Raw genomic sequence first — 15,957 nt, 5'->3', positions numbered from 1 at the left:
ACCGTGGAAATGTGTACGAGCCGAAATACTGTCGGCTACACAGTAATAGATGTAGAATAATATATTACAATTACAGTAATTTTTTTCCATGGTAGAAATTCATAGTAATGTGAATTCCCTGTGTCTTGCAATTTGGTTGCTATAGAATTAATAATTTTGTTTCGATTTCCACCGGTTGGGAAACGCTGCTGTAGATAAAGCACGGTAACAGATAGTGATAAAGTGTTTTTGGATTCAGCGTTCCAAAAACATGCCATTTCCGCCCTCCTTCTCCTCTGAAGCCAAAAATAGTACATTATTGCTACAGTTTCTGGTTTTATTATTAGTCTCACAAACCACAAAAACGTTAATAGATTAGCTAGAAACTCTTCCTTCCAGGGTTTGCCCAAGTGGACCCAGCCTGAAAAAATCCAGTGAGTTTTTTCGAGTTGGACCTACCTTAAAACCTACCTGGGTTTTGGAGCTTTCTGTTAGTATATTATTGGTACAACTAAAGTGATCAAATTGAAAGTGATTTTTATTATATTTTGGACTTTCCTTGGGCGAATTAGATGCTTTCACGTTAAGGTATACAACAACATTCAACATAAGACTTTTATAAAGTTCTGAATGCACTGAATAAATTAAAAAAAAAAAAAAAAAAAAAACTTAAGATAAGTATTGAACAAATTAATGTATGGATTATGCCTATAGCCTATTTGAAGTAAAATATGCAATTTAATATTTTAGAAAATACTTTCCATAAATCGCTGAGGGACGTTATCCCTCATACTTTAACAGGTGTAAAGCCATAGGCAAGGGTGCCGATTTCTGTAAATTTGGGGGGGGGCGGGGAATTCAGATGCAGAAGGTATACATATGAGAATTTTAAGACAAATTGCATTAAAATTATGCCAAATATGGTATATTCATAAATACAATAGGGGGCCCACATGAGCTTTGGGGGCCCCGGTCCCTCAGGATCGGCGCCCTTGGCCATAGGTGCCGGTACTACCAGTAAATATTTAAATACATTATTAAAACTATTATTACTTTTCTTACCATTGATGGTAACACAAGTATCCAATAATATTTGGTTTTCCAACAACAGTAGTTTAGTTCAGTCATTTGTTGCTACTCTTCAAATAAGCATTCTATAGAATCAACACCACCAATAGCGTAAAAATTTTTGTCAAATTTAAGAAGCCTAATGCTCGGAGTTCCGAAAATTGCGTAACGCTTATTATTTCAAGTGCTGAATTCAAACTTCGTACTAGCGAAAGTTTCAAAGTACAGTAAAGAAAGGTACATTTTCGAGAAAAAAAAAAAAAAAAAAAAAACGTCGTGAAAGAAGTGCTCGGGAAATTCCCGCAATTGAACACACAAAGTATCGGAAGTGAATACTTCAACAATAAAACTATTTATTTTACGCTGGAAAATATTTATTTCATATTAGACATTTTGAAACATTTATTTTGTAAATCATTAATTATATCGTGGTTTTAAATTAATATATTTGGTATTCATATTTGGCGAACGTCATTGAGGCTCCTGGGATGACTCGATCTACATTTGTTCGTTTGTCTGCCTGTACTACACACACTACAGGGTACAATTTTCGGCCTTTTAAGTTTAAATTTTCAGAGTACAAGCACGAGACACTCTAAATTTCCTGTATAGATTTTGGCCGCATACCGACGTAAAATTTCAAAATGACGGCCATTTTGTTTTTCAAATATCGGGTATCCACATTACAAAGCGCAATTTTTGGTCTTTGAAGTTGAAATTTTGAGAGTAGAAGTACGAGACACTCTAAATTAGCTGTATATACAGGGATAGACAAAAGAAATCTAAAAACACTTCATAGAGAACACGTAAGTTTGGCCCTCCATTGTACAATCCGCGGCAAAAAAACCTGCAACATGAGCATATAAGTTTATTGTGAAATGACGAAGTCTTTTGCTCCAAAATAAGTGTGCACGGGAGGAGGCCGAGGTTTATCCTGGCGTGATTTGTTCCACTTAGACGTTATGTTCATTCCCTGTTCTGTTAGGCGTAGTTTCACAATAAACTTACATCCTCATGTTGCAGGTTTTTTGCCGCGGATTGTACAACGCGTAATACGGTTGCCGATCGTTTTTTTGTTTTCAATGTGTCATGTGGACCTTCCTCTTCCGTCAGCAGTAACCAGTTTACCTGTGAGTGCCGTGGTGTGAAAGTGGTGCGGTAAAATGGGAGACCTGGCAGACTTCCAAAGAGGCATGATCGTTGGTGCCCATCTGGTTGGAGCTTCAGTGGCAACAGTGACGAACATTGTGGGGGTATCGAAAGGCACTGTGTCCAATGTCACGAGGGCATCACAGTTCATGGGCAAACGACGTCTGCAAAGCACAACAGTGGACGAAAGACAATTCTGTCAGATAGGGACCGGATGGCATTAAAACGGATTGTAGCAGCTAAAAAGAAGACCACTGCAATGAAAATTACGTCTGAACGCAATTCCGGCTTACAGAACCCGGTTTCATCGAAAATAGTGCGACGGGAACTTCATAAAATGAAAATTCATGGCAGGGTCGCTATCGCCAAACCCCTGGTCAGAGCAGTAAATGGGAAGAGGCGTATCCAATGGTGCAAGGACCACGAGCAGTGGAAACACGTAATGTGGTCCGATGAATCAACCTTCACCTTCTTCCCAACAACCGGTCGTGTTTACGTATGGAGAACACCGTCGCAGGCCTATGATACAGACTGTCTGCTCCCAACTGTAAAGCATGGGGATGGTTCTGTTACAGTATAGGCAGTGATATCGTGGTTTTCCGCAGGTCCTATCATAGCCCTGCATGGAATGATGAATGCTAAGACGTATGAGGCCATTTTGGGGGGCCGGGTTCTACCCATGGCCGAAATATTGTTTCCTGATGGTGATGGCACCCACCAAGATGATTTGGCACCCTGTCACGCTGCAAAAAGGTGAAATCATGGTTTGAGGAGCATGACCAGGAGCTGTTACAACTCTCCTGGGTCCCACAATCACCAGATCTGAACATCATTGAGCCATTCTGGTCTGAGATAGAAAGGCGAGTTCGGTCTCATTACCCTCCACCGGCATCCCTTAAGGAACTGGAGCATGTTTTGGAGGAACAATGGTACAAAATTCCACACACTACGATTCAGGAGCTGTGTGCTGTTTTGGACGCAAAAGGAGGCCCCACACCATACTAGGTATGATTTTCACACTTTTGCAAACGTTTTAGATTTTTGTCCAACCCCTGTATTTTGGCGGCGATCCAACGTAAAATTTCAAAATGGCAGCCATTTTTCAAAATAGCGGGTTTGCATGCTACAAGGTGCAATTTTCGGACTTTTAAGTAAAACCGAGGGTAGAAGCATTCTAAATTTGCTGTATAGATTTTCTCGGTGATCCAATGTAAAATTTCAAACGACGGCCATTTTTTTTTTTCAAAACGGCAGTAAATAGAAAATTGTTGCAAGTTCTAACAATACCAATCTTCAAATATAAATCTCATTTTATCACTTTTACCCAAAGACATTGAAATATTTCGAAAAAACCTAATTAAACCCGAAAAAATATGAGCCCAGGTTTTTTTTTTTTTTTTTTAACAGACCCAGGTTTTTCAAACCCTGGTTCTTGGTATAGATTTAACGGTAGGCCAACACGAAATAGGTTCCATGTAAAGTCTACCGATGGATCATGGCTTCAGTTTTTGGGATGCTGAAGGTACATAGGGCTGGCTGTAATGTTTTGCAGTCCCTAAGCTCCAGAGATGTTTGTCACCGCTCACCCAGGTGTAGATTTTTAACACAATAGAAAATAAAAGAAATACACTCATATACATTATGAATACCTTCATTTCAACGTTTTTGTACAAATTTGAATAAATTTTCATTTTGAATATGCTGCAAAGAATTATTTGAAAATAGCCGGATTCGATGTTCAGCGGATATACGTTTCATGGTTCTCACATGTTGAAAAAGTGAGTTTTGGATGCCTGTCCGTCCCCATGTAAATGTGTTCACTACATACCGTTCCATAGCTTCGTGTGTGCAATAGAACATGAATGTATAAATGGTAATTTAAATAGATTGAGTTGATTTTGAGTTTAACGTCCCGTCCAGCAGCGAGGCTATGTGAGATGTGGACCTACTGATTAACGTAGAATCCGAACCACATGAGTTCTCGCCGGGAATCGAACCCGAGCCTCCCACGCGTAATTTAAGTAGGGATATGGCTTTAAATGTACGTACAAAATTTAATAAAATCCATTTTCGCAATAAAACCCAATTTTCTCGAATAAAACTGATTCGGCTGTTTTTTTTTCTTAACTGGGTTTTTCACAACCCTGATTTCAAGAATAAACTCTTACTTTTTTTTTTTTTTAACGGCAAGTACGTTATTCTGTATTATAGGGCTGTTAATATAACTGTGATTTATGAAATATAAACAAAATCCTTAAAGCGTTCTTCGAGAAATTCGCAATTGTCGATTTTTACCATATATTAACCTAATCAACTCAACATTTACTTAGGGGGGGGGGGACTGAAAGATACTGGGGAAAAAGGCTTGGAAACGTCATTAAAAAAAATAATAAAAAAACAAAAAACAAAAACAGTTACGTTCGGGTGTATGGTGTTGAATGATAATGGCTGCTAGGCGAAGATATGGACCAACAGACGAACAGAATTCAAAATTAACTTTAACAGCATGTAGAAGTATGAAACATGGAGATGCGTTCAAATCTTTAATTTGAGTTTTTCCTTGATTTCCATCATCTCTTCTATCGTCGCTCGAAAGAAAAAAATCGAAAACTGTTGGAAAAATGTATTTTCTAGAATAAATATATTTTACAGGTTTTTACTGTTAGCAAGAGGCTACCACAATAGTGCAACTAGTGCAACCTGTGCGACCACTCTAAAAATACTTTGAAGAGCCTGCGCATCGCTGTCCAAGCAAAATGTATGTGCGCTCCTTTTGCCTTCACCTACTTATCATGCAGAAGACAGAGTTATTTATTGTATTGATAGAAGTTACAAACGGTTAGGATTTTGACAAACCGCAGTAATACCGCCTACGTGTTGATCACTTTAAACCCGAGCCGAGTTCAACGAATTTTTTTTTCCGTAAACCTCAGAACATCTGTTGTTTGGCGGCAAATCTTATTTTTACAAAAATTGTAATATCTTTTCTATTTGTCGTCATATTTGAACAAAACTTTTTTTTTTTTTTTTTTTTGCAGTTGTTCATTTGTAATGACCAGGTTATTGCAGATGACAATTAGTGCCTGAGAAAGGATAATTTTCGTAACAGATTGGAATCCAATCTCTTCCCATTTCTGGAGCTGTCGCCACCCCATAAGATATGATAACAGAAGAATTCATAGGCCTAGTTGTCGGTATCAGCTCTCAACATGCCAATTTGAGCCCTCAATTCTGGTCACTAGCGGATCCAGGAGAGTCGTTTGGTAGGGGCAGAACGCCTCGTGGGCAATGAATGTAGGGTAGATATAATCATCATAGGTATTCTGCAATTATTGGCAGGTCACTTGCCGCAACTGAGAAGCTTCCATGTTCCACGGTGTTCTACTTACCTCTTCGTGTTTACGTACGATGTACCTGTTTTGATATCGTTCATTAATTGTAGTCTCCTTCGCCCCTCCCTCTCTTTCCTGCCACCATACTTCTAAAGCGTCCCTTATGCAGTTCTTTCCTAGCCAATGTCCCAACCAATTTTTCTACCTCTTCTTAATAATATATAAAATTGTTCTTTTCTTTCGTTCGTTTTCCGCTCCACCCAACTAATTCTCTCGATTCTTCTTCTCACCCACATTTCGAAAGTTTGCAGTCGTTTTTCATCACTTTTGCGTAATGACCGTGTTTCTGACCCCATACAGTATAATACTCCACATTAAGCATTTTATAAGTCTTTTTCTCAATTCTTTATTCAAGGTCTCACAACCTAGTATTTTCTTCCTTCTAAAGGCTTCTTTAGCCGTTTCTATCTTTGCTTTTATTTCATGTCCACACTTCATATCAGATAGTCTAAAAAGTATTGTGTCTTTTGCGCACAAGTTGACGTTAGTGTTCCAAATCTCACTATACAGGGTGTTTCAAAACAACACCGACAACGTTTGGGAGGCAATTCCTGACCCAAGATAAGAAAAAAAGTATAGACTAACTTCGATGCACAAGTGCTTCCTTTCGGAGTTATAGGCTACCGAAAACATGAAGAAATAAACTTTGAAGGTCCATAGCTCCAATACTATGGGATCTACCATAGTCGAGTCAAGACCACTTAGGAACTAATATGTACACTATCCAAAAATACATGTTTCAGAATCCTAAGGTACTTACGCAACATTTTTATAGAAGGAGTTTGGCTACAGGCACATAATCCGCAGGATTCTGAAATTTGGATAAGGCACATATTAGTTCCTAAGTGAAGTCTTGACCCGACTACGGTAGGTCCCATAGTTTTGGAGTTACGGACCTTCAAAGTTCATTACTTCATGTTTTCGGCAGCCTATAACTCCGAAGGGAAGCATTTGTGCACCCATGTTGGTCTATATTTTTCTTTTCTTATCTTGGTGTCAGGAATCACCTCCCAAACGTTATCGGTGTTGTTTTGAAACACTGTATATGAATCTCAGCGTGTATGCCCGAATGTAATTTGAAATCAGACAGTTGAAACTAGTAGATGTGCAAAAAATGAATGAATTCTTATAATCAGACGAACAATTACGCCGTGAAGATAGGTAAACTTTCTGCAAATCTGCACTACATTGTATAATTTCATTTCAATAAAGGCGCAAACGATGCGTAAACCCGTGAAGAAGTTTATGCTTTTCGATGTTTAAGATGATGTTTGCAGTGGATGATATTCTTGCAAAACTTGAGCAAGATCGGCATGTAACTAGTCATGACATCGCCAATTGATTAAATATCCTTCACTAAACCATTTAGAGAAAGTTGGTTACGAGAAACTCGACGTTTGGGTGCCACACTCAAAAACACTTGCTCGATCGAATTTGTGTCTGCGAGTTTCTACTAAAACGTAACGAATTCAAGCTATTTCTGAAGAGGTTGTTCACGAGTGAAGAAAAGTGGATAACCTACAACAACATTGTTCGAAGAAGAGCGTGGAAGAAGCGAAGATAAGCTCCACAGTCAGTGGCAAAGCCAACGCTGCTACCCAAGAAGGTTATGCTGTGCTTTTGGTTGGTTAGAAGACATTTTGCATCACGAGCTGTTGCCGTCGGGCAAGAACGATAGACTCGGACTTGTACTGTCGACAATTAGCACGAGTACCTAGCAAGTCAAAAGAAACGGCCGGAACTTGTCAACAGAAAGGATGTTGTATACCACGCTGACAACGCCAAACCGCATACATCTTTAACAATCCGTCAGAAATTTAGAAACCTTGGCTGAGAAGTTGTAATGCATCCACCGTATAGACCGGACCTGTTACCGCCAGACCATCAATTGTTCTCTCTGCAGAACTCCTTGAATGGTTAAGCTAGCTTCAAAACAGGCCTTAGAAATCCACGTGTCACGATTTTTTTTTATCAGAAACCATTCACGACCTCTAGGTACCCATTCCACGTCGCATGAAAGCAGTTTTGAGGGCGAAAGGTGGTCTAACGTAATATTAATCCCGCAAGGTGCACTTAAAAAAAAAAAAAAAAAAAAAAACGTGTTTCCAGTAAATTGATAAATATTTTTCTTTCTCTTTTTATACTTTTGTTGGTATATTTACATATTAACCTGCAGGTCTCATTCTATATATCATTGTTGCTGGTAAAAGAAGCGTCGAACATTTTGCTCTTTTTAATCAATGCCAAGATATCGCACATCATACGTTTCGGGGCTCACATCCCATTCCTATCAATTTTGCGTGACAGAAATACAATATAAATTTTTAATTCAAAGAGTTTCAAATTTCCTCATTATCCTTCCCATAAATGTACAAAGGATGAATCATTTTTATACGTCCTCTTTTAAGGATTATCGCGACCGACCCAACAAACTAGACCAGAATAACCCGCAATTCGAATTATTTTCTTTCAAAAGTATCACATAATTTGGTTAACTTGTGGTTAACTGTTTAACTTGTGTCATTCAGACTGGATCGACTGGAAAAGAACGTGTTTTGTTTCGTAATGAATTAATCCTGCTGCTAAATAATCCCCGTGAATCATCCACTGGTTGTAGAAATGTGCAAAGTCCGTAGCATTTCAAAAGAAATCTGTCCTTACCGATATATCACTATAATACTTATTTACTAATTCTCGTGGAATTACGCGATTCTCGACGTTTTTACTGGTTTGTATTAAGAAAGAGCGGTAATGTAAGGGCTGCCATACGCTATAGAATAGATCCTGGGAAATCTTAGGATTTTTCCTAGTCAAAATCTCAACGTGTATGGCATCAGATCGCATGTCATTTCATATGTTCTGAACGATTTCTTTTTGTTTAGAGCACGCTCTGTTTCGGAAAGGTAATTCGTAAGATTTCGATTTAAGCGGTATCAGGCAAGGGCGCCGATTTCTCTGTAAGTTTGGGGGGGGGGGGAGAATTCAGATGCAGAAGACATATATGAGGATTTTAAGACAAATTGCATTCAAATTATGCCAAATATTGTATATTCTTAAATAAAATAAGGGGGATCCACATCAGCTTTGGGGGGTCCGGGCCCCGTGAAAGTGGATACAAATTTGTTTTCTTCCCGCCAACAAATATGCTATTTGCGCACTTATTAGTGCATACAAGGAGCATACATTTTTATGTAATACAAAGGCGACGCTCTATCACAACAGACATGCAATATAGAAGAAACTGGAGAACATTGCCGGTCTGGTATGCGTTGTGAGACCTGGCATCTCTTCGGAAGATGTGAAACAAGAAAAATCTTCACGTATGTGACACAAAAGGATAGGATTTCCTACGAGATATGTCGAAACATTTTTCGTAAGATAAATTCGAAAATATTTCGTAGGATTTATCTTATAGTGCATAGCAGGCCTAATACATAATCGAACTCGGGTCTCCGATGCCAATGGATAGTACGCTATCCACATAACTACGAGGGAGCTCTACTTATCGATAAGAAATCATTCTCTATAACGCTACAAAGTACGATACATCGTTCGTTTGTAGTTGTGTTTCGATGGAAGTTGACTGTATTTTATTTTTACGGAATGGTTGCACTGTTTGTTTTGTGCTGGAGACAGGAAACAAATGTTTCGTTCGGTAATAAATTTTAACGATGAGTTTATAACTTGAATGATGAACTTATTAATATGACAACTAGTTGATCATAAATTTAAACACTTCAGTTGATTTACTTTTTTTTTTCTTTCATTCGCAGAACGTTAAATGAATGTATGTTCATATTTTCCTTGTGATAACATACAAAAATAGCCCAACTACATAAAAAGATTGAAGTAGGTTGCACCCTTACGGGGCGCGGTTTACATGGCATGCGCTGATCCAAAAATAGATTTCACCATTTTAGGTTTTCAGAGTGTAAGGAAGGGTTGGAAGTATTCCTATCCACCCGCCAGTATACTAAGACGAAAAGGAACTGAACGTCTGGATGTGTTTTTTGTTGAGGTAAAAACTAAATAGTTTGACCTAGTTCTTCGGTAAGGGAGGGCCTGGTTACTAATCTCTCAAATAATTTATGCACGTAATTACTGCAGATATCTTCGTAGTTAACACATGTATGTTTAGTATTTTGTGTCATCAGTGTAAAGTTGTAGCGCATTGACCCAGACTTGAAGAAATTTAACCTTGTGAAAAGTTGCCAAGTTTTACAATAAGGGTTGTTCTTGTGTTCCACAATTGATAGAACAGTTGATCCGGATCACAAAAAGGAAGAGCTGTGAAGATGAGCCAATAGGAACTCTCCTGTGTGCGCGTTGTGTGTGTAAATAAACAAAACTGTTGTAAGTTGCACTTTGCCACATTTCAATCAAGTTATAAGCATTACTGTATATGGTAATTCTAACTTGCATTTGTGTTGCCCGTTTTCAAAACTCTCTTTGCCAATTTTATGAACCTTTCGGGAAATGTTTTTGTTTGTTTCTTTGTTTTGATCTTAATTTCTACCTGAAAATGAGCAAAATAAGTTCTAAAATGTAAAATAAATACCTGGACACATTAAATAGGATAAATTAGCTGAAATTAGATTTTAACAAAGCAAAACCCCGTGAAAAGAAGAAATAAATTCCAGAAAGTGGACAAGAGACGTTTTGAAATTGGGAGATTCATTTAATGTGTTAGGATTAATAATCTGTGTACGATAATACAATTCAGTTATTGATAGGCTAATGTAACTGACATCAGACAACATTATAATGTGTTACTAGGATACAAAATAAAATCAACTCGTAAGTCGGTCGCGCTGTGGTACCACATTGTTTTCAGTATGGATCTCCCTTAAAATTCTCTCTCGTGATGCTTTTTTTTTTTTTTTTTTTTTTTTGTTTCCTCATACTAAGGTAAACGCGCCGGATTTCGACAGGTTAAGGACCTTTTTCAAAATCAATTGCCTATTGTGGCCATAATATTGGTCGGTGTTGGCCCATTTTTTCCTTGAAATGTACAGTCTCTACTAATACTAAAAGTCACTTCAAGGCTCAAATGCTAATGTTAAAATTTTTTTTATGAAACTGGAACTCGCCAATGGAACCCGAATTCGACACACTTCACCTGGTTTCGACAGTTGCGGTACCTGAATTCGACACCTTCAATTATATCCATGTAAAACATTAAGTCGGCATTATTATTAGTAGTAATCTCTTCTCAGCTTCAAATATTGTTTTATTATTATGCAGAAATTATCAGACGGGCAAAAGAACACAACTTAAATTTTCTGAACTGAGTAGTTACTTCTATGATCCTCAATTCGACATGCAGGAACCTGATTTCGACATTCCATATCGAACTGAGGTTACAACTATCGGAGAATGATGCAACAAATAGCTTTATGAAAGACTTTGAACATACTTGTACGTTTAGATATTCAGTTAAAATTATATTTGCACTACTGAGCATGAATTCGACAACCTTGTCGAAATCCGGTTCACGTTACAAATAAAGGCTCGTGTTTTCGACAACCCCCCGTTCATCTTACATCACAACCTTTGTCCCCACAGAAGAAAACAAAACGCACTGATTGAAACTCCTTTACAACATTAAAGTACCACTATTTGCTTGAAGCAAACCTAGCTTTAATAAAAGTCTTACGAAAATAACTTGCCGTCTTATGATTTTCTTAAGATTATGGTTTTTTTCTCGAAGAGTGTATCACACACACAACAATGTCCTTTTCTCCATGCGTATGACTCATCTACTGTAACCGCACTTTTCACACGAGAAAAGATGCCACTTCTATTCACGATCGCAGGGATGACATCTTACGCTTATTTCACAACATTTAAGCACAGGTATATCGAATTCGGGTGCCTGTCGAATTCAGGCGCGTTTACCTTATACCATACTTCAATCTGGATACATGCTCTGAAAATTGTTGTCCTGGATATGTATAACGCTAAGACTTTATGCGTGCAAAGCTTTTCTAGGTGTTGTGTTTTATATATTCCGTTCCTATTTGATAAATTTGCATGTAAAGTATTTATTATGTACAAAAGTTACATTAAAAGTTAAATTCATGTAAAAAGTAAGAAAAAATAGGGAAATATGTATATGTATATTTTAATATTTCACAGTCCGTTCATGTATATCCTCTACAAACCCGAAATTTTTTACTGCACCAAAAAATATTTCTGAATATTTTCTAGTTAGTACATTGTATACTCAAAGCTGCCATATGATGGACCCAGAGTGCACTAAATGTGCTCTCGAATGAGTACTTGAGTAGCAAAACTTGTAAGGATGCAATTGAAATGAAACGACATATGTTTACATAATATTAAAATGAATGTACTCAAATGAGCACTGGGGGACCGTAAAGGATATATGACCACAGTTACTAGGTTTTGCGTACCAATATGCACAAATCACTATACGTTTTGTTTTGAGAATCAGGCGTTTTGTGTTGTTTGATTAAATACACAGTTCAGTTACACCGTGAACTTGCGTAAGGACAGAATGAACATGGGACCTCCACAGAGCTTCATAAGGGCGTGTATGCTGTACGAGTTCAAACTGGGCTCAAACGCCACTGCAGCGGGACGGAAGATATGCCAGGCCTTTGGTGAAGATGTCGTGACTACGTGGACAGTGCAGCGGTGGTTTAACAAGCTTAAGGACGGTAACGAAACACTCGAAGACGCACCACGTGCCGGAAGACCAACACATGTACAAAATGAAGATATTCAAGCAGCAATTGAGTCGAACAGTGGCCAAACATGTGAGGAACTGGGACTGCAATTCAGTGTGAGTGGAGAAATCATTCGGTAGCACCTCTATCAACTTGGGAAGTGTTACAAGTTCGGTCGAAGGGTATACATAATTTGACTTCGGGCCAGAAGGCAACGCTAACAGACATCTGTGTTTCTTTACTGTCTCGTCTAAGGAAGGAGCCATTTTTGGACAGGGTGTTGACGTGTGATGAGGAGTGGGTCCTGTACGAAGCTCCATGGCGCCGTCATCATTGGTTAGCATCCCATGAACCGTTTCCAAAACAGCCGATACCAGCACTGCACCAGAAGGTTCTACTGTGTGTTTGGTGGACTGCTCGCGGCATCAGGCATCGGGGACTACTACCAGCTGGTAAGAGTACCAATGCAGCTGTGTACTGTCAGCAGTTGAGCCGTGTCCAGGAAAAAACTCAAAATTCTTGAGCCAGTACTTCAGAATCGCAAAGGGGTTCTCTTAGAGGACAACGCTAAGCCTCACGTGACTAGGATGACTCGGGATACCATTCTACGCCTTGGATGGGAAACAGTATTGCATTCGGCATACTCCCCGGACATTGCACCGTCCGATTATCACCTGTTCCTTTCCTTGGGGAATCACCTTAGAGGGCGCCAGTTCAAATCCCTAGTAGAGGTGCAAAATGTACTTGATACCTTCTTCGTTTCACGGCCCACCCAGTTCTATGCGATGGAATCCATGTCCTTCCAGAACGTTGACAGAAGGTCGTCGATGCTAATGGGGACTATTTTTGATCTTCCAGGTACGTTTTAGGTGACATGTCGATGTTCGAAGATGGTGGATAAAAAAGCGACAAAACTTTCTTAGTTATCTTAATATATACACACCATGGACCCCATTCCGTATCAACCGATTAACACGTACTAAAAGACAAATTTTACGTTGTTTACGTAAACTCGTCGGAATGAAACTCCATGTATTTGTAGTAACATTCCAGCTATCATGGTGAACGCAAACCATGGGATAGTAATATTAATAACTATATTATTCGTCAGTGGTCAGCGAAGTCTTACAAAGCTAGGAACAGTGACTTAGTAAAGGTAGCAGATAGATATCACTATACTGTAATTTAAGCGTGCACATGGCTCCAAGGACATAATACATATCTGACTCACATTTGGAATTTGTATTATCTTTTATATTTTGCTATATGAACAAAGCTTTACACAGTACATTTGACATGTATGCTAGATAACAAACAAATATATATCCTGTAATCTTTCACAGAAATAGTTTTGTTAACTATGAGTTTCTGTCATTTACATGAGTATAAATGCTGACATCTACTTGTCTTTTTAATGTTCACTATGTTTCTTTTCGTCACGTATTCAAATAATCAATTATAAAATATTTATGCCACACTTAAGGGTTATTATCTCTCATAAGGGTTATGTCCGTTTAATAAGAAAGAAAAATGTTCTTGTACGAGTAGGTGTTTGGTAAGCATATAAAACAGCATCAATGACGTGTTATTAAAATGACTCCTCATCATGTCAGGTACTTGATTTAACGACTACCATTGTAACATCTTAGTCCAAAGTGCGATGAAGTTGACGTAACACCAGGCTTTTGTCAAAATTTAATTCAACTCTGGTAACAACGAGCCATTTTGTTGTATCAACAGAACCCTTTTACTTTGTACGATCAAATGTCATTTATTCCATGTAAATTAATGTCTCAAAGGGAATTATAGTCTCCGAGACCTGTTGGACTAGCATCTATTGACAAAAGAGGAAAAAGTGTAAACCCATTCTTACTTGCAGTTTATGTCACAAGCTGCCGCTGGACCAGGTTGAATGTAAACTAACTGCTTATCTTGTTACAGGGTTTCCTATAACTGTCGGACTTTTTTTTTAGAACAATCCATATTAACTTTGAAGTTTTCTTTTCCCGTAAATGTAATCTCTCACAGTAATTGCCTTCACTTTAATTAAACTAGTAGTGTGTTAATGTAATTAGTAACAAACTGTAGATAAAATTACATCATGAAGTATTATTTATATAGGCTAATGTTCGTTTTTCGTTCTTTATAGACTATTACCTGTGATTATGAAGCAAATCCTGCTGCCCTGCAGTTAAAAGCATTCCGCCAGAAGGGAGATAAAGTTGAAGTTTCACATTACAGGGTCAATATTAATAAGTTAAGAGCACGTTTGAATGTTGCTTGTATTACTGAGAGATTATTAGCTGCTGTTAAATTCGATGGTTGGCCGGAGGTAAGAGCTCATCATTTTAATTATTTTCACTTATATAAAAAGTATGTCTTGTTGAATAACGTATTATTTGTTTCTCTTTTCTGTTTGTTAGAGAGAAACAAATCATAAGTTAGTTTCTAATACAACAAGCAATGATATTAGTTTCTAATATCATTGCTTGTTATATCTAATACGTATTGCTGGTGCACTATCTTAAAAACCTGAACATGAAGATTAAAAAACAGATTAGGTAGACGCAATGTAGAACATCTTAATTTTATTACAAAAATAAACACTTTTTCAGTAGCATTACTTCGACCTTCGGCTAGGGCTGTTCCGATAATCGAGTAATCGATAACAATTCGATAAAATTTCAAAACCGTTTCATCGATAAATAATTTTAATTTTATCGAATTATCGAACTTTCGAGACTCCCGAAATGTTCGAGACTCCCGAAATGATCGAGACTCTCGAAATGATCGAGACTCCCGAAATGTTCGAGACTCTCGAAATGTTCGAGACTCCCGAAATGACCGAGACTCCCGAAATGACCGAGACACTCGAAATGTTCGAGACTCTTGAAATGTTCGAGACTCCTGAAATGTTCGGGACTCCCAAAATGTTCGAGACTCTCGAAGTGTTCGAGGCACTCGAAATGTAAGAAACATTAGACAACTTCGAGACACTCGAACTCTTCGAGAGTCTCGAATTGTTTGAAAGCAGCAAATACAGAAATATATCAATATGATTGCATTTGTCGAGTCGCTTGAATATTTTGAAAAGTTCGGGATTATCGGAGTGTTCGGAAGAAACAATGAATTCGAGGTTATCATTGTTGTATATAATATGTATTACATATATGCAGAGTGTTTATTTTAAAACTTCTCTCCTTAGCAATGAAGTGAAGGAAAAGTTTTTTCCCCACAGATCTGTATAAGGTTTAAGCAGTCTGTCAGAAGAGAGAAAGAGGAAGAGAAAACATGCATCACCTGAATGGAATTGGAATCCAAGACACCATTAGTCTACTAATAGTCACTTTGCCGATTGCGCCAATAACGGGGCAGGCAGAAAAATAATTTTAATATGATTTCGAGGGTTTAATTTAAAGTTCTGTATAGAGAGAGCTACTGATATAGGTAGAGGTAAGGAAAGTCGATAAGGCTGAAGACTTATCAAACTTCCGTTTCGAAAATTTATTCTCCGGTGCTCGAATGCCTTCGAGTATTTGAGATTGTCGTGAAACAAACCTTGAGAATTTTGGGTGCGAAGCTCCCTATTACAGGCCGTCCTGTCTGTCTGTCTGCATGTGGCACCCGACAATAACTTTCGAACGGATTGTCCGATTTTGATGGAACTCATTTTAAAA

The 15,957-nt window shown here is 38.0% G+C and overlaps 1 protein-coding gene across 6 annotated transcripts in view; it reads left to right on the top strand.

Annotated features, from left to right (window-relative positions):
• The window catches only part of LOC145660644 (uncharacterized), a 197,338-nt gene that overhangs the window by 84,361 nt on the left and 97,020 nt on the right, over nucleotides 1-15,957 (top strand). For all 6 annotated transcript variants that reach the window (XM_081725940.1, XM_081725942.1, XM_081725944.1 and 3 more), the window contains exon 3: nucleotides 14,430-14,612. In XM_081725940.1, coding sequence (XP_081582066.1) covers nucleotides 14,430-14,612 — 183 coding nt within the window. The remainder of the gene's footprint in view (nucleotides 1-14,429; nucleotides 14,613-15,957) is intronic.

Source organism: Thermobia domestica, chromosome 9 (genome assembly GCF_964235325.1).
Source record: "Thermobia domestica chromosome 9, izTheDome1.hap1.1, whole genome shotgun sequence".
Taxonomy (NCBI): domain Eukaryota; kingdom Metazoa; phylum Arthropoda; class Insecta; order Zygentoma; family Lepismatidae; genus Thermobia; species Thermobia domestica.
The sequence above is the reverse complement of the archived record's forward strand: the minus strand, read 5'-3'. Positions and strand labels throughout refer to the sequence as shown.